The sequence below is a fragment of the Lepidochelys kempii genome, chromosome 4 (genome assembly GCF_965140285.1).
Source record: "Lepidochelys kempii isolate rLepKem1 chromosome 4, rLepKem1.hap1, whole genome shotgun sequence".
Lineage (NCBI taxonomy): Eukaryota > Metazoa > Chordata > Testudines > Cheloniidae > Lepidochelys > Lepidochelys kempii.
In genome coordinates, this window is record NC_136383.1 from 34,508,751 (window position 1) to 34,534,026 (window position 25,276).

General features: G+C 40.3%; 1 protein-coding gene across 28 annotated transcripts in view; it reads left to right on the forward strand.

Moving 5' to 3' along the window:
* ANK2 (ankyrin 2) overlaps nt 1-25,276 on the forward strand; it is a 566,593-nt gene that overhangs the window by 418,362 nt on the left and 122,955 nt on the right. For all 28 annotated transcript variants that reach the window (XR_012158530.2, XM_073340925.2, XM_073340929.2 and 25 more), the window contains 6 exons: nt 9,640-9,738; nt 12,987-13,184; nt 15,841-15,939; nt 16,094-16,192; nt 19,051-19,149; nt 22,934-23,131. Coding sequence is in view for 27 of the 28 variants with exons in the window: in XM_073340925.2 (XP_073197026.2) it covers nt 9,640-9,738; nt 12,987-13,184; nt 15,841-15,939; nt 16,094-16,192; nt 19,051-19,149; nt 22,934-23,131 (792 nt within the window). In the remaining variant the exon portion in view is untranslated. The remainder of the gene's footprint in view (nt 1-9,639; nt 9,739-12,986; nt 13,185-15,840; nt 15,940-16,093; nt 16,193-19,050; nt 19,150-22,933; nt 23,132-25,276) is intronic.

Below are 25,276 nucleotides of genomic sequence, written 5' to 3' on the forward strand. Positions count from 1 at the left end.
AGTGGAGGGAGATTGTGGAAGGGAAAAGAGACTGAGATGGAACTGGGAAAATTGACAGGCTGGTCACAGAGAGCTATGAGACTGTGAGGAGAGGAGGAGCAAGGAAGAATCCACACGCTGAAGAAAACATAGTGAAAGGAACTTGTACAGTTTGAATTTAGAGTGAATAAGCTTCAGACTGTCATTCACACTTTCCTTGGTTCCTGTCCTTAGAACCTGTTTAGATTCCATCATTCATAATAACATTTCCTTTCATAAGCATAGAGCATCTTGATAGATAAGAAAAGGGTTTCCAACATAGCAGGATTATATGGGTTTCCTATCATAAAACCATTGTGATGGGATCTCCACACAATTTCTCTCCACTATACTAGGAGTATGGTGGATTTTCTGCAATAATGGTACCATGACACATTCTCCCAATATAATCTCAGAACAGAGTAACAGCACTAACTCATTGAGTGGCTGTTACCATTTTGAAAACAGTGACAAACTATGAATACCTGACATTTATTTATCCATCCATCCATCCATCCATCCATCCATCCATCCATCCATCCATCCAAAGACCTTCTTAGGATATTTAAATAATTTTTTGAAAAAGGAAAAGAAAAAATATATGTAGGGTGACATAGCTAGTACTGCATACAACATAAATAATACTTTGATATAATTCTACAATTATTTAAGTATAATATATTGTGTCATATTGGTTGGGCAACCCCAGATAAGATTTTTTTCTTTATCTTTTAGATCTGTGTTTTGAAGAGCATACACTGTCGATTACATTAGAGTGTATTTGATTACAACAAGAGAATGAAGGCTTAAAGCTAGAGGCTGAAGTTACATTGACTGTTTTTAATGAGATGAAAATTGGCAGTAATAAATAAAATAACTGGTTTACAGACAGAAAAGATAAAGTTTAAGCAAATTAAGATGTCCCACACAAAGCATAATAAATGACAATTAAAAATATTAATACCACTTTCAAAGAACAGAGTAATCTGTTTAATGCAAAGTAAATTTAGAAGAAATTTGAATTATTTATTCCACAGTGCTGAGTTAAATCTGTTGCAGAATTAATAATACATGAAAATATGGTGACTGATGCCTTATAAATAGCTGCACCTAATATTTACTCCACAAATCTGGATTAGCACTTAATTTTAATACTGAAAGAGATTGACTGATAAATAAAAGAGGACCTATACAAATGTATTCCAGTGGATATCTTAAGACTATGCTCTTAATGCATAGCACATTTTTGCTATTGTTTGTTAGATTGTATTTTAGCATAGAATCTGTATAATGGGCCTAATCTTGTGAGATGCGAAGTGTGCTGAACTCCCATTGAATTAAAAAGAAAAAGAGTGCTCAGCAATTTGCAGTATTGAGCTTAGTATGCATCTTCATAAATGCTAATAGTTTTGTTGATTTCCAAAATTATTTAAATTGGTAAGATGTTTTGGAATACCTATAATATGATTTTTTTTAAAAATTAATGTGTTCAGATGTATTGCTTTCCCTTATCTGTCAAGGAAAATGCATAAAGAGTTCCTGATGCTTCACATACAATTAAGAAATCTGGGTTAGATCTTTAGCTAGTGTAAATCAATGTAGGTCATTGAACCAACTTGACTTACAGCTGCAGAAAGCATGACCCTTTGTTGCCATATAAGCCTATTCATCCACCACAGGTTTTTGGTGTTTTCCTTCTCTCTTTTTTTACTATTGTAGACATCTGTGTGAGAGCCTGATCTTTCTGTTTGGAGGAGTTCATCTATTCTTCTTGCTTCTTTCTCATTTGGAGTATGATCGGCAAGATGCTGAGTGGCTCCTAGAATGCTGAGATCTTAGAAGCTGAAGGCATTCAAAACCTAGCAAGATTGTGCCCTTCAAGTCACAGAACTGAATTTTCAAAGGGATCTTCTAAATTTTTCCAAATTTCCATATGCAAACGTTTTATTTCAGGCAAAAAATTGACATTGAATAAAAAATGCCATATGCAACATGCAAATATGAGTTCACTCATGTGCTAATGAGAGTTTTGCAGGTGCAATTTAGAAGACTTCTGTGATAATTTGGCCTATAATATTCATACAGTATCATCAACACTTCATATGTATGGGATGAAATGTGCTCTACTTCTTTTAACAAAATGGTGCTTCTTTTCCCCCAATACGACCCCTCTCCCCCCCGATTCCCTATGTAAATGCTTTGTAGTCACAATTTCTTATTTCCAGTCTTGCTGTTGCGTGGGAGTAAAGCATTTAAATAACTATGAAATGACAGAATAATTTGTCATAGTGAGCCTGCAGTGAAAAGCTAATGCAAACGATCCATAATTCATTTACGGGTTAAATAATGGGCAGCAATATCAGCGAGGGAGAGAGAGGCTCTCTGAAGTTCATTTTCAGTTTAGACAGCCAATTAAAAGGGAATGGAGAAGTTCTGGAATTTTGTGGCTGTTAGACTGATGTGATCAATCTTGATGTCATTTCTGAAAGTGAACCTGTCCTGTTTGCTTGGTTACAAAAAATCCACAAATAGAATATGGGACTGATAGAACAAATAGTTCATGGATGTTAATATATTTATGCACGTTACTCCGTTACTCTCATGAGAACAATATATACAATAGGCCTTAAATTCATCATAACATACATTATTGGGTGATGAGATGAGTATCAATCCTTTAATAGAGACAGATGCATTGTATTTCTTCACTTCTGTTAACCGTTTTATGGGAGCTTTTGTGCTGCTGGAGAACCCGCTGGCTTTATTTCAAAGCCATGATGTTTCAGCCAAGACATGGTGTGTCAAAATGACATGCTTAGTATTTTGGGCAGCACCTTCATGTGTTTTCCCAATGTACCAGGTACACTATATAGTGGTAGAATGATTAAGAAAGATATAACAGGTGAACTCCCACGCTACACTGTAGAGTGTTCAGAACCACCGTAGCTTGCTACATGGTGCTATGGCATACATATATATTATAGGCTATTGTGTCTATTTTAATTACAATCCACTTCTTGCTTAGAAGTTCCTGAAATAAACAGGACAGTTCAATTGACTGTGGTAGTCCTAATTGCACTATATACTAGTTTCTCTAGTGCAGTGTGCTTTTCCCGGTTCAGTTCTCCTCACTTTTCAACAAAACATAAATAAAAATATAGTTAATTTTTTAAAATAATAAAATATCAATTTAAAAAATCCACATGCAGTTTTCCCTCTGCAAGAGGAAGAAAGAATTGAGGAAAAAGCAACATAGAAATGGATTCTAGTTACATTGCTTAATCTTAATGCATATGGAAGGCGCTCAGATACTACAGTAATGAGAGCAGTATAAGAAACAGGGTAGGATAGAGATACCAATCTTTTATTTGTAATTATTTTTCCCAAGAGGTTAGATCCTGGATAAAAGACAAAAAAGGATTTTTTTAAAGGCTCAGATTTGTTCCTATTTTTCTTTTCACTAAAATTGAACCTTTTTAGCTATGGAATTGAGCATCGTTTTATGAACATATCTACAAATTATTCATCTCTTTGGTTTGAGTTGCTCTCCTTTTCTTCCCTCTGGGGATTTGTCTTGCTTTCTTGAATGCTTCACACCAATCATTACCTTTGTTTTGCTATTTTACAAACTAGAACAATATTGAAGTTGGTAGGCAAGCAACAAATGTGAACCACCCATTCTGATTAAAAAATAGAGCACAAAAATCCAGACATGGGAGAGCAGTACCAAATACACACCTTTCTCCTGAATCCCTCAGGGATGTATTTTCACTTCAGTACTGCTAATGGGCGTTAGGTGTGTAAATCCCTCTGGCACTGAGATAAGAATATATCTCCATATATGCAGCTGCAGTAGGATACACTGGAACTTCGGAGCAATAAAAACCCAGCTAACCCAGTTACGCTGCATTCCTTTGTAAGGATAAGGAAAAGGAGTACTAGTGGCACCTTAGAGACTAACCAATTTATTTGAGCATAAGCTTTCGTGAGCTACAGCTCACTTCATCGGATGCATTCTGTGGAAAATACAGAAGATGTTTTTATACACACAGACCATGAAAAAAATGGGTGTTTATCACTACAAAAGGTTTTCTCTCCCTCCACCCCACTCTCCTGCTGGTAATAGCTTATCTAAAGTGATCACTGTCCTTACAATGTGTATGATAATCAAGGTGGGCCATTTCGAGCACAAATCCAGTATAGGGTCGTCCTTCAGGATAGGCTGTAGGTTGTATCCTGAAGGACGACCCAACACTCTCACAAATCTTGGGAGACAGGCCAGTCCTTGCCTACAGACAGCCCCCCAACCTGAAGCGAATACTCACCAGCAACCACATACCACACAACAGAACCACTAACCCAGGAACCTATCCTTGCAACAAAGCCCGTTGCCAACTGTGCCCACATATCTATTCAGGGGACACCATCACAGGGCCTAATAACATCAGCCACACTGTCAGAGGCTCATTCACCTGCACATCTACCAATGTGATATATGCCATCATGTGCCAGCAATGCCCCTCTGCCATGTACATTGGGCAAACTGGACAGTCTCTACGTAAAAGAATAAATGGACACAAATCAGATGTCAAGAATTATAACATTCATAAACCAGTCGGAGAACGCTTCAATCTCTCTGGTCACTCGATTTCTGATCTCAGAGTGATATCTCAAAGTGACTATCCTTCAACAAAAAAACTTTCAAAACAGACTCCAACGCGAGACTGCTGAATTGGAATTAATTTGCAAATTGGATACAATTAACTTAGGCTTGAATAGAGACTGGGAATGGTTGATTCATTATAAAAAGTAACCTATTTCCCCTTGTTTATTTCTTCCCCCCCACCCCCCACTGTTCCTCAGACGTTCTTGTTAAACCCTGGATTTGTGCTGGAAATGGCCCACCTTGATTATCATACACGTTGTAAGGAGAGTGATCACTTTAGATAAGCTATTACCAACAGGAGAGTGGGGTACGGGGAGAGAAAACCTTTTGTAGTGATAAACACCCATTTTTTTTCATGGTCTGTGTGTATAAAAATATCTTCTGTATTTTCCACAGAATGCATCCGATGAAGTGAGCTGTAGCTCACGAAAGCTTATGCTCAAATAAATTGGTTAGTCTCTAAGGTGCCACAAGTACTCCTTTTCTTTTTGCGAATACAGACTAACACGGCTGTTACTCTGAAATTTGTAAGGATACAATTTTGTGAGATGCTGAGCACCCACAAAATCCATTTAAAGAATTGATCCTGCACCTTTTGAAATTAATGGCAAAGCTTCCATTGACTTTAATGGTGCAGGATCAGTACCTTAATTGGTGGGAGTTGAGGTACACTTAGCATTTCATGGGATCTGGAAAAATCTCTGGAAGCTAGCAGCTGAATACTAGAGCAAGAATTCTACCATGCATATTTCAGCTCCTGACTCCAGCTGAACTGTTCTGTATTTTGTGATATTTAAAATTGAGGGCTGGGAGAAACAAAATAATTTTAAAGTATATTCCAGAATCCACCACTGCCCCCATCAGGTTATAACTGGAATAATAAGGTGCAGTGGTTTACCATATATTTATTCCTGGGGGAATTCTGCGGGACTGCACGCTTGCAGAAAACACCCTCCCCCCACAGAATTCCTATGTTTCCCTGCAGAAAATGGCAGGGAAGCAAAAGGAAGCTATGTGGGGGTACGGGTGGGGGGGCTGACATTGGCTGCAGTTTTTAGGGGGATTGCCCCCAACAGAGGTGAGACACACAGGGTTATGTACCACAGCGCGCCCCCCCCCCCCCCATTTCTGCAAGCACAGAGCTGCCCAGCTGAAGGAGGCTCAGCTCTACTGACTCTGCAGTTGAACACTGCCTCCTGGGTCCTAGTGCCAGTTGGGCTTCCCTTTAGTGTAATGGGAGCTTTCCTGTTTTCTGTGCAACAGTGAGTGCCTGCAGTGGGGCTGGGTAAGAGGGGGCGTGGGAAATGAGGGAAGGGAGAGTGGGGGGAAGAGGCAGTGGGGAAGGAAGGGGGTGGGAGAGGAATATGGGAGTGAGGGGAGGGGTGGGGGATGGAATGTGGAAGAAAAGGTGCGAGGGGAAGTGGGAGTCCGGCATGCGGTGTCCCCTCAGCAGCAGCTGGGGCTCTCCCATTAAGCAGGCCCATTGAACCCTCACACTGACAAGCCCTACACCTAGACCCCCCTGATGAGTTCCCCACACCCAAGCCCCCACCGCACTGAGCCCCAACCAACTGCACCTGGAACCCCACCCTATCAAGCCCCACTCCTGCAGCATGTGGACCCCATAACTGAGCCCCCCACATCCAACCCCTCCCGCTGAGTCTCATCTCCTCACACCTCGACCCCCTCTGCTGAGTCCCAACCACCTTCACCTGGATTCCCTGGAGAGTCCCATTGCCCCTGCACCCGAACCCCGCAAAAAGCCCGTGTGCATCCAGATCTCCCACTGAGCCTCCCACACAGAAACCTCTCACCCCACACCTTGATCCCCCACACTAAGCCCCTCTATACTTGGATCCTGCTGGGCTGCCTGCCCACCCAAACCTGGTGCACCTGGCAAAGAGGGGCAGGGCCCCGGGTGTTTCTGGGGCAGGCCCAGCCCTTACACCGTGTCAGGGTTGGGTGCAACCTCACTGCTGAGTTTCTATATTGGGGGAGGTGTGGGCTTCAGGGTGATCTCCCACCTCAGTGCAGCCAATGGCCTGCCATGCTGGAGGCACATTTATTTGACAAATAGTATTTGCAGAATTTTGCGGAATTTAAAATATTGTGTGCAGAATTTTTAATTTTTTGGTGCAGAATTCCCTCAGAAGTGAATATATCGAACAAGTCAATTGGTGTCACAATGGCGTTTTCTGTTACTTTAAAGTCAAAGATAACATCTCAATCTCAATTACACATCTATATTGAGCAGGCATTCAGTGCTCTTCTGAGTACATGTATGGTAATACAGCATTGTGGTCTGTTAAGGTTAAAATTCTCTATATTTGGGTTTACAAGGAAAGTGTGGGCCCCTTACTGAATGAGGGAGGCAACCTAGTGACAGAGGATGTGGAAAAAACTAATGTACTCAATGCTTTTTTTGCCTCTGTCTTCACGAATAAGGTCAGCTCCCAGACTGCTGCACTGGGCATCACAGCATGGGGAGTAGATGGCCAGCCCTCTGTGGAGAAAGAGGTGGTTAGGGACTATTTAGAAAAGCTGGACGTGCACAAGTCCATGGGGCCGGACACATTGCATCCGAGAGTGCTAAAGGAATTGGCGGCTGTGATTGCAGAGCCATTGGCCATTATCTTTGAAAACTCGTGGCGAATGGGGGAAGTCCCAGATGACTGGAAAAAGGCTAATGTAGTGCCAATCTTTAAAAAAGGAAAGAAGGAGGATCCTGGGAACTACAGGCCAGTCAGCCTCACCTCAGTCCCCAGAAAAATCATGGAGCAGGTCCTCAAGGAATCAATCCTGAAGCACTTACATGGGAGGAAAGTGATCAGGAACAGTCAGCATGGATTCACCAAGGGAAGGTCATGCCTGACTAATGTAATCGCCTTCTATGATGAGATTACTGGTTCTGTGGATGAAGGGAAAGCAGTGGATGTATTGTTTCTTGACTTTAGCAAAGCTTTTGACACGGTCTCCCACAGTATTCTTGTCAGCAAGTTAAAGAAGTATGGGCTGGATGAATGCACTATAAGGTGGGTAGAAAGATGGCTAGATTGTCGGGCTCAACGGGTACTGATCAATGGCTCCACGTCTAGCTGGCAGCCGGTGTCAAGTGGGGCCGGTCCTGGGGACAGTTTTGTTCAATATCTTCATAAATGATCTGGAGGATGGTGTGGATTGCACTCTCAGCAAATTTGCGGATGATACTAAACTAGGAGGAGTGGTAGATACGCTGGAGGGCAGGGATTATGATAGAGAGGGACCTAGACAAATTGGAGGATTGGGCCAAAAGAAATCTGATGAGGTTCAGTAAGGATAAGTGCAGGGTCCTGCACTTAGGACGGAAGAACCCAATGCACCGCTACAGACTAGGGCCCGAATGGCTAGGCAGCAGTTCTGCGGAAAAGGACCTAGGGGTGACAGTGGATGAGAAGCTGGATATGAGTCAGCAGTGTGCCCTTGTTGCCAAGAAGGCCAATGGCATTTTGGGATGTATAAGTAGGGGCATAGCGAGCAGAGCGAGGGACGTGATCGTCCCCCTCTATTCGACATTGGTGAGGCCTCATCTGGAGTACTGTGTCCAGTTTTGGGCCCCACACTACAAGAAGGATGTGGATAAATTGGAGAGAGTCCAGCGAAGGGCAACAAAAATGATTAGGGGTCTGGAACACATGACTTATGAGGAGAGGCTGAGGGAACTGGGATTGTTTAGTCTGCAGAAGAGAAGAATGAGGGGGGATTTGATAGCTGCTTTCAACTACCTGAGATATGGTTCCAGAGAGGATGATTCTAGACTATTCTCAGTGGTAGAAGAGGACAGGACAAGGAGTAATGGTCTCAAGTTGCAGTGGGGGAGGTTTAGGTTGGATATTAGGAAAAAATTTTTTACGAGGAGGGTGGTGAAACACTGGACTGCGTTACCTAGGGAGGTGGTAGAATCTCCTTCCTTAGAAGTTTTTAAGGTCAGGCTTGACAAAGCCCTGGCTGGGATGATTTAATTGGGGATTGGTCCTGCTTTGAGCAGGGAGTTGGACTAGATGACCTCCTGAGGTCCCTTCCAACCCTGATAGTCTATGATTCTTTGTATATCTTATGTGTTTTCCTTTCTTCTGTCATTCAGCACTGATATTTTATTCTTTTTCATCATTTTTTCCCCCTCTCTTGCATTTGCTATCTCTTTCTCTCTAAGGGAAGGACCAGACTGTTGCAGCGTTATCTAGAATGCACTTCCCTTTCTAAGTATTTCATTGACACATCTTTCTCTAACACTGCTTTGTTCAGTGACTGAGCAGCCTGAGCAAGTGTTTTGGGACAGAATGTTCTTCTGCAATGGAGAGAGAATTTCAGAGTCAGTGCAAGTTTAGCAAAAGATTATTAGATCTTACTTGTCATTGAGCCTCAGAAAGAAGAGTCTTTTCTCTGTTAGTTTCTCTCTTCCGCTCAAAGTCTTTCCTCTCCTCCTGCTTGTTAGAAATTTTTTGGAATACGTTTCCTGGCATGGACATCTCCTATTTCATCCCTGTATCAAAAGCAATTGAAGCTCTGTGGATAGCTGAGCATCCTTCGGCCATCACACAGTATTCAGGGAGAGGCAGCACAATTTCAAAGCCATGCAGGGAGTGAGAGAGGGCAGGAGATGCATGCATACAATCTCTTCTTTGATAATGGTTTTGCACACACAATATGTTTCCGTTCCACCATTCTCAGAGTGTAACCTCAGAATGTTCTTCACTGATGCAAGCGTGAGCTGGGGTTAAAGCTTCATTCTACTAAGTCAGTTTCATCTAGACATTAATAAAAGGGACAGCTTTTGCTGGAGGTTTGCAAGATTTGCAGGTGCTCAGCACCCACTCAGTATCAGGAACGTGTGGGCTAGATTTCTGAATGTTTGTTCCATAGAAAGCAGTAAGATGGACAGTCTGGATATATGCTTAACACTTTTCTTTTGCTTAAAGGATGGACTGACTCCACTCCACTGTGCCGCACGAAGTGGCCATGACCAGGTTGTAGAGCTCCTCCTGGAACGGGGTGCCCCACTACTTGCAAGGACCAAGGTGAGTATCTCATTCACAGAACAAATTAATATCCATGACAATGCTTCAAAGCAATTACTAGGTACGCTGGAAGGGTGAGGAGGGATATAGGGACATGTCAGTAACCCCCTGGAAACGCTTTAGACTGAATAAATATTTTGGATAGAGTGATCCAAAAGTAAGGTTTTTCTCTTGAAAGTAGGGACTGAACCTACCACATAAGGAGAATTGGCATACATGAACAAAAGCATTCCATTTTCTCTTAGGAGACAGGTTACATGTGTGATATAGACAGTACTTTTTCAGGACAAGTGATCTGTTCTCATCCCATACCACAGGAATTTACTATTGTGGTTTCATGGAATCATAGAAGTTAGAGATGGGAAAGATGGGTCATGTATCCCATTCCTTCAGTCAGGGTAAGATCATTCCCTTTATATTTTCTGATCTTTTATCTACTCTTGTTATATCTCATGAAGCTTTTTTCACTTCCTTTAGTAGACTAAACAATTCCGGAGTATTCCCATTAATGCATAACTATACAACCACCAGATTGTTTTTTAAATTTGTGTAATTAAGGTAAAGCCATTTAATATAAAATCTTTCTTTATTTTGGGTATTCCCTCTTCCCTTCAGTAAAATTCTCTCTGCCAATCAGAGGATATATTTCTCATCCTACATACTGCATCAAAGGCAGATGGAAACAGGTGCTGGACAAGCATACTTATTAAATGATGTGGCGCTCCGGCCTATCCAGTATCTGAATAGAAATGGAGAATGTCACTTTGCCTTTGTGTTCTTAAGAGATTGATATGGTCATAACATATTGCATCCTAAATATGCTAAGCACTTTGCTGACAGAGCTAAACAGAGCACCAAAGAGTTAAGTCTAAAATTAATGTATTAAAATTAATTACTATTAATGTTCCTTAGTTAAAGTTCAGTTAACTAGTAACTAATACTAACAGTTACTGTTCGAAAAATTTTGACCAGCTCTAATCAGCACCTTTGAAAAGCAGGTCACTTTTTTTTAGGTGCCTACACGTGGATTTAGGAGACTAATTGTAGACACCTAAGTTTGAAGATATCAGTCTTGTGATCTATTTTAAATCAATATGAGTCTTGGCTATTTTACATTAAAAATAGCTTCCTTCCTTCACTGCTCTCGGTCTGTGGGCTGTGCCATGGACATATTTGCACTGTGTAACTTTGGATCCCTGTGAGCATCCTGTGTGGGCAGGTTATACAAAGGGTGTCTGTATAGAAGCTGGGAGGGGGTGTGCAAAGGAATCCTTATGGCTGCACTGGTTCCTTTGGCTGGTGTGCTCTTCGTCTGCTGGAAAGAATGGCTGGAAGATACATGCAGTGCTAATAAAATAGTAAATATAAATAAATATTAAATAATAAACATCTTTGTGACTCCACTGCCCCTCTCCCAAAATCTCTCTTGCACTGAGGAGCAGGGGGCCCCCAATGGAGCCAATGTCTGTGGTACAAAAGAAGTCCACACTTCGATTGCTGGATTCCCAAATTTTGAACATATATGTTCCACTGAGTCAGAGCCCTCCATTATGGCAGGAGCTGGTTCAGGGTCTTCCAGAGATCACTTGGGCAATTGGTCTGAAGCATAGCCACAGGTGTGGCAGGGAAGATCTGCACAGCGAATGGATCCTACATGTTAAATATTTTGGTGATAATCAGAGGGGGCTCCATTCTCCTATCATCAATAAACAATTCCTTCCTCCCTTTTGGGACTCTCTTCAGGAAAAGTAAAGGGCAAAGAAGCAACCAATTCAAGAAGATATTTTGTAGCCTTTTAATTATATTTTAATTAAAAGTAACTTTCAACCATCTGAACTGAGAGACACTCTTCTTCCCCACTGCCAAAATCATACCTCACCTGTAAATTGAAATCTGTGTTAGACAGCTTCCCTTCTAGTCCCCCAGCCCCAGTGGAGCTGTTCCAGAGTGGAGACAGAATGAAAAATAGAAATAAGTCACATTGCTTCAGTTCCTTCCCAGGAACGTCAGTATTTTATAACATTTTCTCTTATTTTAAAATGACATATATAATGCTGAGAGTGGTACAGCAGCCTGCCTGGCGAAGCTCCACCGAGACCCCACTGTATACATTTGTCAAGAGATGGGTCAAAATCCCCAGCAGCTGATCAGGCTGGAGCTTTCATCCAAGCCACTTGATAATAATTTCCTAAAAACTAAGCACATCAAAGTGTTACCATATTCAGATACTAGAGCCTGATTAAGTAAACACTAGGAAATGCAGCAGGATTTTTCCTGGTTGTGAGCACTACACTTGCTAGTAAATGTTTTCAGGATCAGCCCTACATTTGTAAACTCTTTCTTAAGTACCCTTGCCCTTATTTTCAGAGGTACGAGGTACACTCAGCTGTATTGACTTTACTGGGAACTGTGGGTGGTCAGCACCTCTGAAAATCAGCCCACATGTCTTTTGTGTGTACTGTAACTTGTGTGTACAGTACCATTTACAATGTTAGGGCAGAGTTTATTAATAATACTCAACAAGCCTTTTTTCTGTAAACTATGCGGGAAAGCATAAATTATTTGTGTTTAATTCCTAAAAGGCCTATAGAAGGTTTGTAGTTGAGTTCCATACTATTAATGTATAATAGTGTACTTTATGTATTTCTTTTAACCAAGAACCTAAATATGATTACAACTGTATTGTATAACTCCTTGTTGACAGTTGTAACACAGGGTCCATGACATCTTGCCACGTTGGGCTGTGAGAGTATCAGGTCTCATAAACTAAAAAGAGTTTGGTTTAGTCAGTATTTGTTGTTGGGGACCTTGAGGAAAAATAACATGTTCTACAGTATGTGTGTTGGTGATTAAGTAGATGCTTTTCCCTCTGAATGAATACATTGCCTAGCATAGGTTTGCCATAGCCTAGGAAAGCACAGTCCTGATGTTAAAGATACCATGAGACTTTTCTCAAGACAACGCACTATAGCTAAATTCCATATTTGGATAACTGTATTCTGCCTGCCTACATTTTCCACGGGTTTGCCATGAGTTTATGGCATTCTTTTTCACTCCCTTTTACAATCTGTGATGTTGCTGTGAACTGTTAGTGTTGTGTCCCATAGGTGGCTGCTTTTCAGTGCTTGATGAAGTTAGTCCTATACGTTTTGTAAAGCACATTGGGATTCTTCTGAATAAATGGCACTATATAATCATGAGTTATTTTTACTGGAAGTTTGATACACTTTTATTTTCTGCTGGCACAGAATGGACTCTCTCCGCTTCACATGGCTGCTCAAGGTGACCACGTGGAATGTGTCAAACATCTACTGCAGCACAAAGCTCCCGTTGATGATGTCACACTGGATTACCTGACTGCCCTACATGTTGCTGCACACTGTGGCCATTATCGTGTCACCAAGCTTCTGCTGGACAAGAGAGCAAATCCCAACGCTCGAGCGCTGGTAAACTTGCCTCACCCCTCTAATGCAACACTGCTGCAGATGGTAGATGTGTGTCACTGTGTAATAAAACTGACTGAAGACCCCATCCTGCAAATACTACTGAGCATAGCGCTTACTTCTTTGAGTAGTCATATGTCAGTAGGATGTAGTGCTTACTGTTGTAAATGGCAGTTACTGTTGGATGTAGGACTTCCACTTCAATGGGTCTACTTGTGGTAGTAAGCACTGTGTTCACTAGCAAGTGTTTGCATGTTCAGTTCCTGAGGCTATGCAACCGTTCTCGGAATCACAGTCATTGCTAGCTGACGCTATTACACGTTCCAGTGTTTTAATGCATTTTCCATTTGGCCTTTCACCATTTACAGCATGGTGGTGCAGTTCGTATTTGTTACCACTGTAAAAGGCCGATTGGTGTGGTAGGCTTTTTAAAATAAATTGTCCAACATTTTTGCTAGATGGCAGAAAATTAGTCTTTTACACTTATTGAACTTCCATTTATCAAATATCATTAATCATAGCATATCCATTTTTTAATTTTTCTGAAGCATAAATAAAAATATTATAAATAATTCCTTGTGCTCAGAACCTGACCATTATCCCTTAAACAGGAAGAAAAAAATTCATCTTTGACTTTATGAATTTCTAAGGTCTTTAAGACTTTACAAAGAGCCTGTCAAGAACACTTTATATTTTAATAATCCCTCCACTAAAAGGCACCTCACTGCAGCAAGGTCAACAAGATGAAGTAAAATGAACTAAATACAATAAAATTAACAATGGAAATTTCTGAAACACTACAGCTTCCTGGAAAATGTATCCAGTAATTTGATACAGTATGTGAAATTTGAAGGGTATAGATTTCTTTTTGGGGAAGTTGGGAGGCTTAATTGTTGGGCTTTACAATGGGAAGCTACTATCACCCTTAACTATGGAGTGACGATTGTTCCTCCATAATATTCATCACAATAAACATTGGTCATCATAATTAATTTCATTTATAAAGCTTCCCCGTCCTTTAAGAAGAACAGCAGAAAAGCAACTGATCGGAGCCTGGTTAAATGACATACTATAGAATTCTAACAGTTAGAGATGCCCATTTGCAGGGGTGGTGATGTTGACAGAAATAACCATTGGGATGTTGTAGGCAAGGTGTACATTTAACAGGGAGACATAATTTTATAACTCAAATTTGTCAACCACCAGACTAGAGGGCAACTTCAGGACATCTGAGCAATGCCTGCTAGAAGCACCGACAAAGCTTGTGTTGAGCTATATCTAAGCCTAGCTATTGCAGGCTAACATTTAAAGCTATCTGGACTAGTTAATTTACTATTCTACACAGTATCTCTAGCAAGTAAAGTGATGGAATAAGCTTTATGAATAATTCATTTTGAAATATATATTCTTGAAGCACTTAATTAGTTAATGTTTGTGCAACACTTTGAAAATATAAAGCCCTACATATATTCTCAGTTGTTTTAATTATTGTGTTGTAAAACATATTAATGTCAACCTATAAGTAACATTTATTTTAACAGAGACTAGCCATGGAGTAAGATGCCACTCTAGCAGCTGCTCTCCTTCTCTCTCTCAGTGTTTAACCAGCTATACTTCTAGTTGAGCACTCGCAATTCTGACCATTTTCATTAGAAAAAAAAATAATTATCTAACAAGTTCTTGCTTTGCATTAAAAAAAATTCGTATTTGTATTTTTCAGCAAGTGTCTACTTAAAAATGTAAACACTGTGGTCCTGATTTTTCAAGGCTTTGTCGTCCAGCCTAGGTCCCAATACAGCATCTATCACTACTCAGCAAAGACCGTAAGCATTTGCTTAATGTTAGGCACATGCTTATGCCCCATAGACTTTAAAGGGGCTTAAACACAGGCTTGAAGTTAAGGATATGCTTAAGTCAAATAGGGATGTACTCAAGCACATGCAGAAATGCTTTGTTAAACCTGGGGTCCTAGATCCTATTACCAGGAGTAGTTCCATGGAAGTGAATAGATCTCTTAATGGTAGTAAGGACTATGCTCAGTAGAAAGTGTTAGTCCAAGCTGCCTCTTAGTGAATGCACGTAGGAAACCGCATATAAAATATACGGTAGATATACTGCATAAATATGGACATACATAGATATAGACACATAGGTCAGAGTGTCTTTTTTTGAAGAAGAATAGAAAAATCAGATGTGATCTAGGAGAAAGGTGAACAGTTAAATATCTTGCCCCATATTTTTTAAATTACTGCAGATAATTTTGAAAGCATCTGTTGGTTTTTATCACCATCATTTTTTAATGTATGTTTTTTTTTTTCACGTGGGGCAGGCTCCACAATATATGTAAGCTGTTCCCAAATGGATGGTTTTATATTTGCTTTCTAGTATGTTCTTGACTGTCAAAAGGAGAAAGTCTATGTTTTGTTAGTTATATGTTTGTCTCTGATATATGGGCAGAAAGCCTAGCACGCTGTCGTGTATTAAGGAAATAGCAGCCCATTAAGATAACTTGGGTTTTTTATCTATGTCTCATACCCTACTATGACTGAGGAACAATGGCATCTGATATTCTAACACTACTGCTTGCAGTGTGCCAGCCTGGAGCTGTGTGGGAACGGTAGCTGCATGCTTTTAGCTAACAGAATTGTTTTTTGCACAGAATGGTTTTACTCCACTGCACATTGCCTGCAAGAAAAACCGCATCAAAGTCATGGAACTCCTGGTGAAATATGGGGCTTCAATCCAGGCTATAACAGAGGTAGAACAGTGTTTCAACTACAAAAAAATTTCCTTCTGTTCTCCCTTTTCTTCTTCTTCCTCTCTCCGTGTCTTCTTATTCATGTTTTATTTAAATGAAGAAGCCCGTCAGCCCCTGTGCAGAGGAGTAAAACTGCTATTGCTTTGTTTCACAGTCTGGCCTCACACCAATACATGTGGCTGCATTTATGGGCCACTTGAATATAGTCCTCCTCCTGCTGCAGAATGGAGCCTCTCCAGATGTCACTAACATTGTGAGTATGGCTTGGATTAGAATAATCACTGCATCAGCTCATACACCACAGGACTGAGCTGCCATGTAGCCCAGCCAAAGGTCACATTTTCATGGTTATTTATTACTAACTGAACTTCTCTGAAAAATAACCTCACATATTTCTCAAACACCCATAAAAGGCGGAAGTTGGCTATATAACAGGCACTTTAACCCTTTTGTGGTAACAATAGATTTAGTGGGTTTCTCAGCAGCTCTGGGACTCTGAATAGTTTCCTCTGAAAATGACCCTTACCAAGGTTTATCAGGGGCACGCTGCAGGGAAGAGTTTGTGTTTCCATTTTGAATACTGCAGGTTAAATCCAAAAGGGTAAACATTTTGCTGGTGTCAATGGGCACAGCTACATTGACTTCAACAGAGCAGCGCCATATAAACTGGCAGGGAATTTTTAAAAATGTAAACATAGCAGTTGAAACTAAAACCTAGAAGTTTTAAACTAAAACTGTTCCTTTACCAGACCACGGATGTATTTCCCATTTGGAAGTAATGGATTTACAATTCTAGAGAACATCACTTTTATTTTTAAAGTCCTTAAAATACGACCTTTGAGAGGTAACACCAAATGCAGGACCTGATTTGCCATGGAAATGAGTGTTTTGTGTACCAAACATCCAGCTATTCTAGAATAAATGAGACCAGGGACATTTCCTGGGGTTATATTACATGTGTTTCTTACAAACTCAAACAATAGTTACTTGCAAGTGTCTGCTTTTTAAAGCAGAATTTTACCAGTAAATAATATTTTAAAATGCTAAATAGAGGTTCTGAGCTAAATTAGTTAGTAATCCATGTACTCTGGACTCACCACCTTTTCTCTACTAGAAAGGTAAACAAATCTACCAGGAGGTTCCATTAAGTATACATACTGTACGATATTTCTTTTTTTATTTGTTTAATAAGACAAATTATTCATGACACAAATGGTCTCTGCTTTTATACTTTTTATATGGAAGCAATATTTATATAACTATTTTATTAACTGTAAAAAAGCTAACAAGAAATTTTGGAAAAGAAACTAAGTCAAGAAAGGATCTGAACTGATAACAGATATTAATAAATATTTGGATACAAAGTTTAACATTTTACAATTGTTTGTGCTTGGCAGGTGTCTTCGCTTTTACTTAGCAAATCTCACTAATTGTTTTCAAAAGTTAAATTGCTTCACTAATACAAGTATAGAATGGTCTTTATAGAAATCTAAACCTGATAATTTGCAAAATGAAAGGCTTATTCACAAACAGAATTAAAACTTTTTAACCGTACATTCTTCAAATGATGATAAGATTTTTATATGATCAAATCCTGCAATCAAATCCATTAGGACTGCAAGAATTTGCCCATTATCTCTTTACTAAACATAACTGTTGACCTTATGTAGATTTCAAAATTTATATAAACTGATGGGTTTATATAAATAAATTAACTCCCAATAAGGAGGGTTTAATTACCATATACGATCATCACTGTGAGTGGATTTGGGTTACTTTTTAACTATCTCAGTAAACAACAACAAAAATTGGTCCTTTTCTGGGCTTGATACATAGACTCAGCTCCTAGGTGAGAGGAGAGAAAGCCAGTGGTATAGTAATTACAGTTTAATCTGACAGAGTGTCAACAATAAGAGCCTTCAGCTGGTAGGTATGGTCCATCCATGGTAAAAAGATGAGGCTCTTCTCTTTATACAAGATTATACAAGTAGGTGGCAAATCAAATGATACTCTGTCATCAGCAAGAGTTCATGTGTATGTAGGACGAAAAATGTTAGACCGCGATTTATCCTGCTGTGCTGTCATAACAGAGAAGACAAAATAGGTCTGTCTATTGCTGCACTATGCCAATACCTGGTATGTCCCAGACTAGCCACATAGAGACTCTCTTGGTATATTTTACAGTACTGTCCATAAAGAAGATGGTACAGTGCAAGATTAAGCCAACATCTCCAACAGCAGGGATTATTTATTAATTTCTAATGTTGCTTTGCAAACACAGGGAAAGAAAAGTAACATCCAGAGCTTTTCATATTCACTTTCTTACCCAGCTCTTTATACTCTAAAACACTTGGACTTCCTGAAATTCATGTATCCATCTCAAATTGTGTGGGCTATAAAAGGATTGAGAGGGACTAGCTAGCATTCATTGCACACCCAGTGCCAGGGACCACAGTTTTTAGAACAATATCCAGGGATTGATATATTGCCTTTACAATGCCCTCTAAAGCTGTCAGCTCCACACAATGCATAGGAAGAGACCATCTGGAAAAATGTCCCCTTCCATTTTGAAGCTCAGGTGCTCAGCAATCCCTTGAGAATCCTAGGCTCAGTATGTTCTTATCCCCTGGCTATTTTGAAGTTCAAGCTAAAGCACCATTATGTAGAAAACCAGGGAATACCTATGATCAGGAGGGAATTTCATGTGGAATGCCATATAAAATAATTGTTTGGTGAATATTCCCAGGCAGCACTGGTGGGTTGAGATTTATTTAACATGTTGTAAGACTCTAAGTGTCAACTCTTGATTCCATTCAAGTCAATGGCAAAACTCCCATTGACGACAATGGGGCTAGGATTTCACTCTGACCCTCAATGATGCGGTTACCGTTGTCTGTGGTCACTGGGGTGCCAAGTGAAATACAGTCTCCAGTCCCTCCGCCACCCCCAAAAAAAGACATGTATATACACACTCTTCTGAATTTGTTATTATAGTCAGAGCCTCAGCTAGTCTAAGTGATCTTCACTCTACTGACGTCATAGGCATTTACACGAACTGGAAATGGCTTATTTCTCATGACTTGGGACTCTAAAATCTCTGCTTTTCTGCAGCGTGGGGAGACTGCCCTACACATGGCGGCACGTGCTGGGCAGGTGGAAGTGGTCCGCTGCCTCTTGAGAAACGGTGCCCTGGTCGATGCCCGAGCCAGGGTAAGTGTTTCATTGCAACTTCCATACCTTCTCTTTTACATGTAAACCACAATCAAAACAATGGGTTTACTAAGGAAGGATGTTTTTTCTTCAATAGACAATAAAAGGCCACATGTTGCGTATTTATCTGTTTTTGGGGCTCCACCCTAACCAGTTCTTAATACAGTCCTGTAATGTAACTTGTTTAGTTGTATTATTACTCTCTTCTAAATAGAGCAGGTCTGACTTAGAATTGGAGCGCCCAGGTTCTAACTCAATAACAGATTCCAGAGCCACATGCTGTAGATTTATAGCCTGCTGCTGTGAGGCAATTCTATTACAGGCAGGGTCTTTAGCTCTGTTTGCACTGGAGCTGAAGGTGTAATTTCTAGCTCGGGTAGACATACCTGCTCTAACTCTGATCGAGCTAGTGTACTAAAAATATCAGTGTAGCCATGGCGACGTGAGTGGCAGGATGGGCTAGCTACCCCAAGTACAATCTCATCTGAAACCCTGGGTATGTACTCAGGGCGGCTAGTCTGTCTTGCTGCTCTCACTGGATACACTTCTATGTTTAGCATAGACTCATAGACTATCAGGGTTGGAAGGGACCTCAGGAGGTCATCTAGTCCAACCCCCTGCTCAAAGCACGACCAATCCCCAACTAAATCATCCCAGCCAGGGCTTTGTCAAGCCTGACCTTGAAAACCTCTAAGGAAGGAGATTCCATCCCTAGCTAACCCATTCCAGTGCTTCACCACCCTCCTAGTGAAAAAGTTTTTCCAAATATCCAACCTAAACCTCCCCCACTGCAACTTGAGACCATTATTCCTTGTTCCTTCATCTGCTACCACTGAGAACAGTCTAGAGCCATCCTCTTTGGAACCCCCTTCAGATAGTTGAAAGCAGCTGTCAAATCCCCCCTCATTCTTCTCTTCCACAGACTAAACAATTCCAGTTCCCTCAGCCTCTCCTCATAAGTCATGTGCTCCAGCCCCCTAATCATTTTTGTTTAATCAGAGCTAGGATGGGTGTGTCTGCCCAAGATGGAAATTACACCTCCAACTCCAGTGCGCACACACCCTACAGCATGCCCCGGGACCTATTTCTGCACCATTATTGGATTCTGCAACACTACATTCTGTTGTGGAATGATAGTTAGTTTTCAGTTTACCTAGTAAATGGAATACCTGTAATTCCATGTCGCAATATTTACTTTTGAATAGTAAATGTGCAAGATAATTATTGGAGATAGCTTGTATTATCTGAAGTTTACAGAAAGAATAGATAGAAAAAAATGCAGGTTGTCAAGGGAATGATTCTAGCACATCAAGCAGAATTTCTGTACTGTCTGTTTGTTTAGCTCTGTAACCTCACACTGTGCTTTCTCCCCAGCTCCCTTCAGGGCTCCAGTTCTAAAAGACATTTAAACTCTTGAGTTTAAAAAAGTACAATAATGTAAATGCTGAAACAAAACATCAGAGGATTCTGTCTAATCTAACAGCTGAACTTCCACCATTGTTATATATCAAGTGCAATTCTCCCACTGTACACTAAAATCAATCACACAGTCCTGATTTGTATATGTGTAATGTGGTTTTAAACATTTAATCCTGACAATGCATTATCAGATCTAGATGGAATCAGTTAACACACAAAAGACCAAGCTGTCTAACCACTGGCACTTAAAAGAATTATGAGCCAGATGCTCCTTATGTAATCACTTACAAGGTTTTGTGAATATTTTTTCATTGGCTTTAATGGAAGTTGCATAGGTGTGTAAGATGCATGCAAAATGAGTGTAAACCATTTGCAACCAGGATGAGTGGAAAATTCTGGTTTAGTAGAATTTTACACCCACTTTGCACAGTATAAATGACTATACTGAGAGAAAGAATGGTCCAATGGTTAGGGCACTGGCCTAGGACTTGAGAGACCTAAGTTCCATTCCCTGCTCTTCCTGTGTGACCTTGGGCAAGTTACTTAACCTTTCTGTGCCTCAGTTCCCCATCAGTAAAATGGGACTAATAGTGCTGCTTTTCCTCAAAGCGGTGTTGTAAAGATAAATACATTAAAGATTGTGAGGCACTTAGATACTATAGGGATGAGGGCCATATAAGTACCTGATGTAGGTAGAGAGATGTGCAAGGCAGTGGAAAATATATCTGAACATGCAATATATCTGAATATATGTGATCACACCTTAAGAACTTTGTCTTTGGTTATTGGGGAATTGTGTTCTGTTGCCATTATTTGGAAAACTGCAAGCAGACAACAATACTGTACTTTTACTGGTTATTCATTACCCCTACCAACATTAGTTATATATTCTTTCACAGGCAGGTCTTTCAAAAGAGCTCAGCACCCAACAGTTCTCTCTGTGCTTAATATTTTGAAAATCTGGCCACTTCATTTAGGTGCCAAAATGGAAGCTGATCTTTGTAAAAATCTAGCCCCAATTATCAGTACTGAACACTTGGAAAATCTGTCCCTCCGTGTTTAAAAGAGCATCTATTTTTAGCCTAGATGTTCCTACAAAAATTAAAATTCCTACCACAGAAACACATTAAAGCAGTTTCTGTGGCCACAATCAATTCAACAAGTCCCAGGGACATCTTTTTGTTTGATTTCTATATTAGATGATGCATATTTTTGACAATATTGAAAAATCAACTGTAGTTGGCCACATGCAAAATGCTTGGTATATATCAGGTGAAAATATTAAGACTGGGTTGTGCTTTAAATGATGGGAGCAGAGGATTCCTGGGGTTAAGATTCCTACTCTGACATTAAACCCTTCATGCAAAAGCAGAAATATCTTTGGATGGTTTAGGGCACTCAAATATTGTGATTTTTTTTTGGTGTATCATTAGTGCACATTTAACCTCAGTCTATACAAAATCTATCTTTTGGAAATCAAACTGAAAAAATATTATACAATAAAAGCAAAATATAATGTCTCTGAGAGCCAAATTCATACAAATGTGAAACATTTGCTTTTCACCAGGGCAGTTTTGTGCATATTTTTCATGCCAGTAAAAGGCAAATTTTGCACCAAGAATAGAATTTTTCGCTATAAGTTTGTGGGCTTTAGAAAAATACAGTCAGAAAATTGAGGTAAAAACAACAGCAAATGTTTCTGAGATGTTTCATTGGAAACTGTTCTGTACAGCAGAATCCTCAAATTTGGCACAGCTCCTCTGAAGAATTTGGCTGTTATAGGGAAGGCTTCAGTTACCAGATTGAGGACTTTTTATGTTTCCTCTGCTCAAATGTTGGACCCAGATCTATGGATGGACAGCATGTGAGTGTATCACTGCAGTGCTTCTGGGATTATTAAATATCCAAGGACTTCATTTTATGATGACAAATGATTGAAGATTTGCATGTAGTTAGTTTACATTTTAAAATACACCTGGAAAGCAGCAAGAAGAGCAGGAATAGCGAGTATCTAGAAATTGCTTCCATAGGGCCAGACTCTGAAACTACTTGTGGAGTAAGGTGCTACTGAAGGTGAGTAAGGGTTTCATAAAGTAGTAATACAAAGACAGACAAGTAGACTATGGTGCAAGTGATCTACAGTCATATTTAAAGAAGAAAAGAAAAACAATGTTCCTCCCTACATTTCCCCTCCATTTGATCTAATAGCAGATTGTTTAATCGCTGCATTGGTACTGAGCATTCCACTGTGTCCCTTATTCTTTTATATATGGTGAATGTGTAGAGTCTTCCACTGGAATCCATTAGGATGGGGTATTCAGGTTGCTTCTACCGGCATTAACTGTTCACCTGATTTGAGTTGTAGGAGGAACAGACTCCACTGCACATTGCCTCTCGGTTGGGTAAAACAGAGATTGTCCAACTGCTGCTACAACACATGGCTCACCCTGATGCTGCAACCACTAACGGGTACACTCCACTGCACATCTCTGCCAGAGAGGGGCAAGTTGACGTAGCGTCGGTTCTCTTGGAGGCAGGTGCTGCACACTCTTTGGCCACCAAGGTAAGATGAGATGCATTGTGCTAGTCTCCCAATAGGAGAGAGAAGACTGTGATGTGGTTACCAAGCAGGGAGGCAGCTGTATAGTGAGGGAAGCATTTTCACTGAGAAACTGACCTGGTTTTATTATAAATAATAGTAAAACAGATTAAAGCTTTTGTCTTTCTCTGAAGCCTCAGGTTTTGGTTTAAACTGGAGACAAAATACTGGACTTGATCAACAAATGATCTTAACAAATTTAGAAAGTACTAGGTTCCTATGACAAAGGAACCTCTCTTGCCTACAAGGTGCCCTCTGTGTATCCAGATAAACACGTAAAATCATCATCCCTAGCATTCTTTAAACAAACAAGCCTCCTTAAAGGCCGTATTTCTTTTAATTGTTTAAATTAATGAAAGAACTCTGGTATCTAACAGCTGAAATGAAATTCTCAAAATAGACATTGCGTACAAATCAGAGTATTCTACAACCAGATTGACATTCAGCGTCTTAGTAAATTAGTAAGGTATTATATCACGTCATGGCATAGTTGATTATGTCAAAGATTGTCCTAAAATGTTCTACAGTACTAGTTTTGTTTGCCTGCCTATTAAAGTGTTAACAGATTCCTAACAGAAGTAATATAAAGGAAAAGGGATATGGGGGATAGAGCGATGAATCAAGAGGTCTTTTCCAAACCCATCATCTGTGATTATACGATTGCAAATATGGTATCAGGTGGAAAGAAGAGCTCCTTATTTTATAGTTGGAGCTTAAACCTTATATCTTCCAGGGTTTAGAAAATTCTAAACCAGTGGTTCTCAAATGAGAAGACCTGGATTACTGGTGGTGCTGGCTGTTTCCAGATGCTAAATCAATTAAAACAAAGCTAAAACTATACTAAATACTTTCCTAATTTTCCATGTAAGCAATTGCTGCAGGGATGTTGTGTAATCATCGCTAAGAGAAGAGGCAATCTGGAAAGTAATCTTCCTTTGTTAACATTTGATCCATGCTATGGAAAACTTGGGGAACCCCTGGTCCAAACTCTATGCAGGTAGCGTAACATAACTTGATGGCAACTAGAATAAACACCACACATTGTCAAAATGTCAGGCAAATATGTGATGGTGGCTCCTTGGTGATGTTTCCAGGACAACAGTTGCAGATCATCTGCCACCTGCTGTCCTTAACCCTTAAGATTTTCTTATCAACCTGACTTTAACAAATTATTTCCTCAGTAGTTTCTTTTTAAGATAGACATTTTGTCAAAGATCTAGTGAATCCATATTAACACTTAATAGAAAAGGTGTTTTTAATAAGACAACTTTTCACCCCTACCTCCACAAATGTATGTGTTTACAAAAATTAACTTGATACAGTCCTCCTGTTAGACAATATCTATTTCAGTAGAGCTGCAGAAGCTGTATCTGAATGTAGTGGCTATATAGGAACGTGTGTCTTAACATAGTATCATGCTTCTGGGGAGCTGCTGCAATGGTAACACCAAGTTCAGAGCTGTTCTCATTGGATTTAGTTTCTTGCAGATTGTTTGGCCTTTCATTTGCTTCCAGGGACAAATCAATGTAGTGGATAAATAATTAAAAACTCTGTCACCTGTGACAAAGTTCCTCCACTACCTTGGTGGGTCTTGCACTTATTGGCAGATTTGCTCACCTCAGAGATTCACGGCAACCCTCAGTTTGGCTGTTTTCGTGAACCCACAGTCCAGGTCAACTTCTCCTGTGTCTGACCAGGAGTTGGGAGGTTTGGGGGAACCTGGGCCCGCCCTCTACTCTGGGTTCCAGCCCAGGGCCCTGTGGAATGCAGCTGTCTAGAGTGGCTCCTGGAACAGCTGTGCGACAGCTACAACTCCCTGGGCTACTTCCCCATGGCCTCTTCCCAACACCTTCTTTATCCTCACCGTAGGACCTTCCTCTTGGTGTCTGATAATGCTTGTACACCTCAGTCCTCCAACAGTCCACGTTCTCACTCTCAGCTCCTAGCGCCTCTTGCTCCCAGCTCCTCACACGTGCACCACAAACTGAAGTGAGCTCCTTTTTAAACCCACGTGCCCTGATTAGCCTTCCTTAATTGATTCTAGCAGCTTCTTGAATGGCTGCAGGTGTTCTAATCGGCCTGTCTGTCTTAATTGTGTCCTGAAGGTTC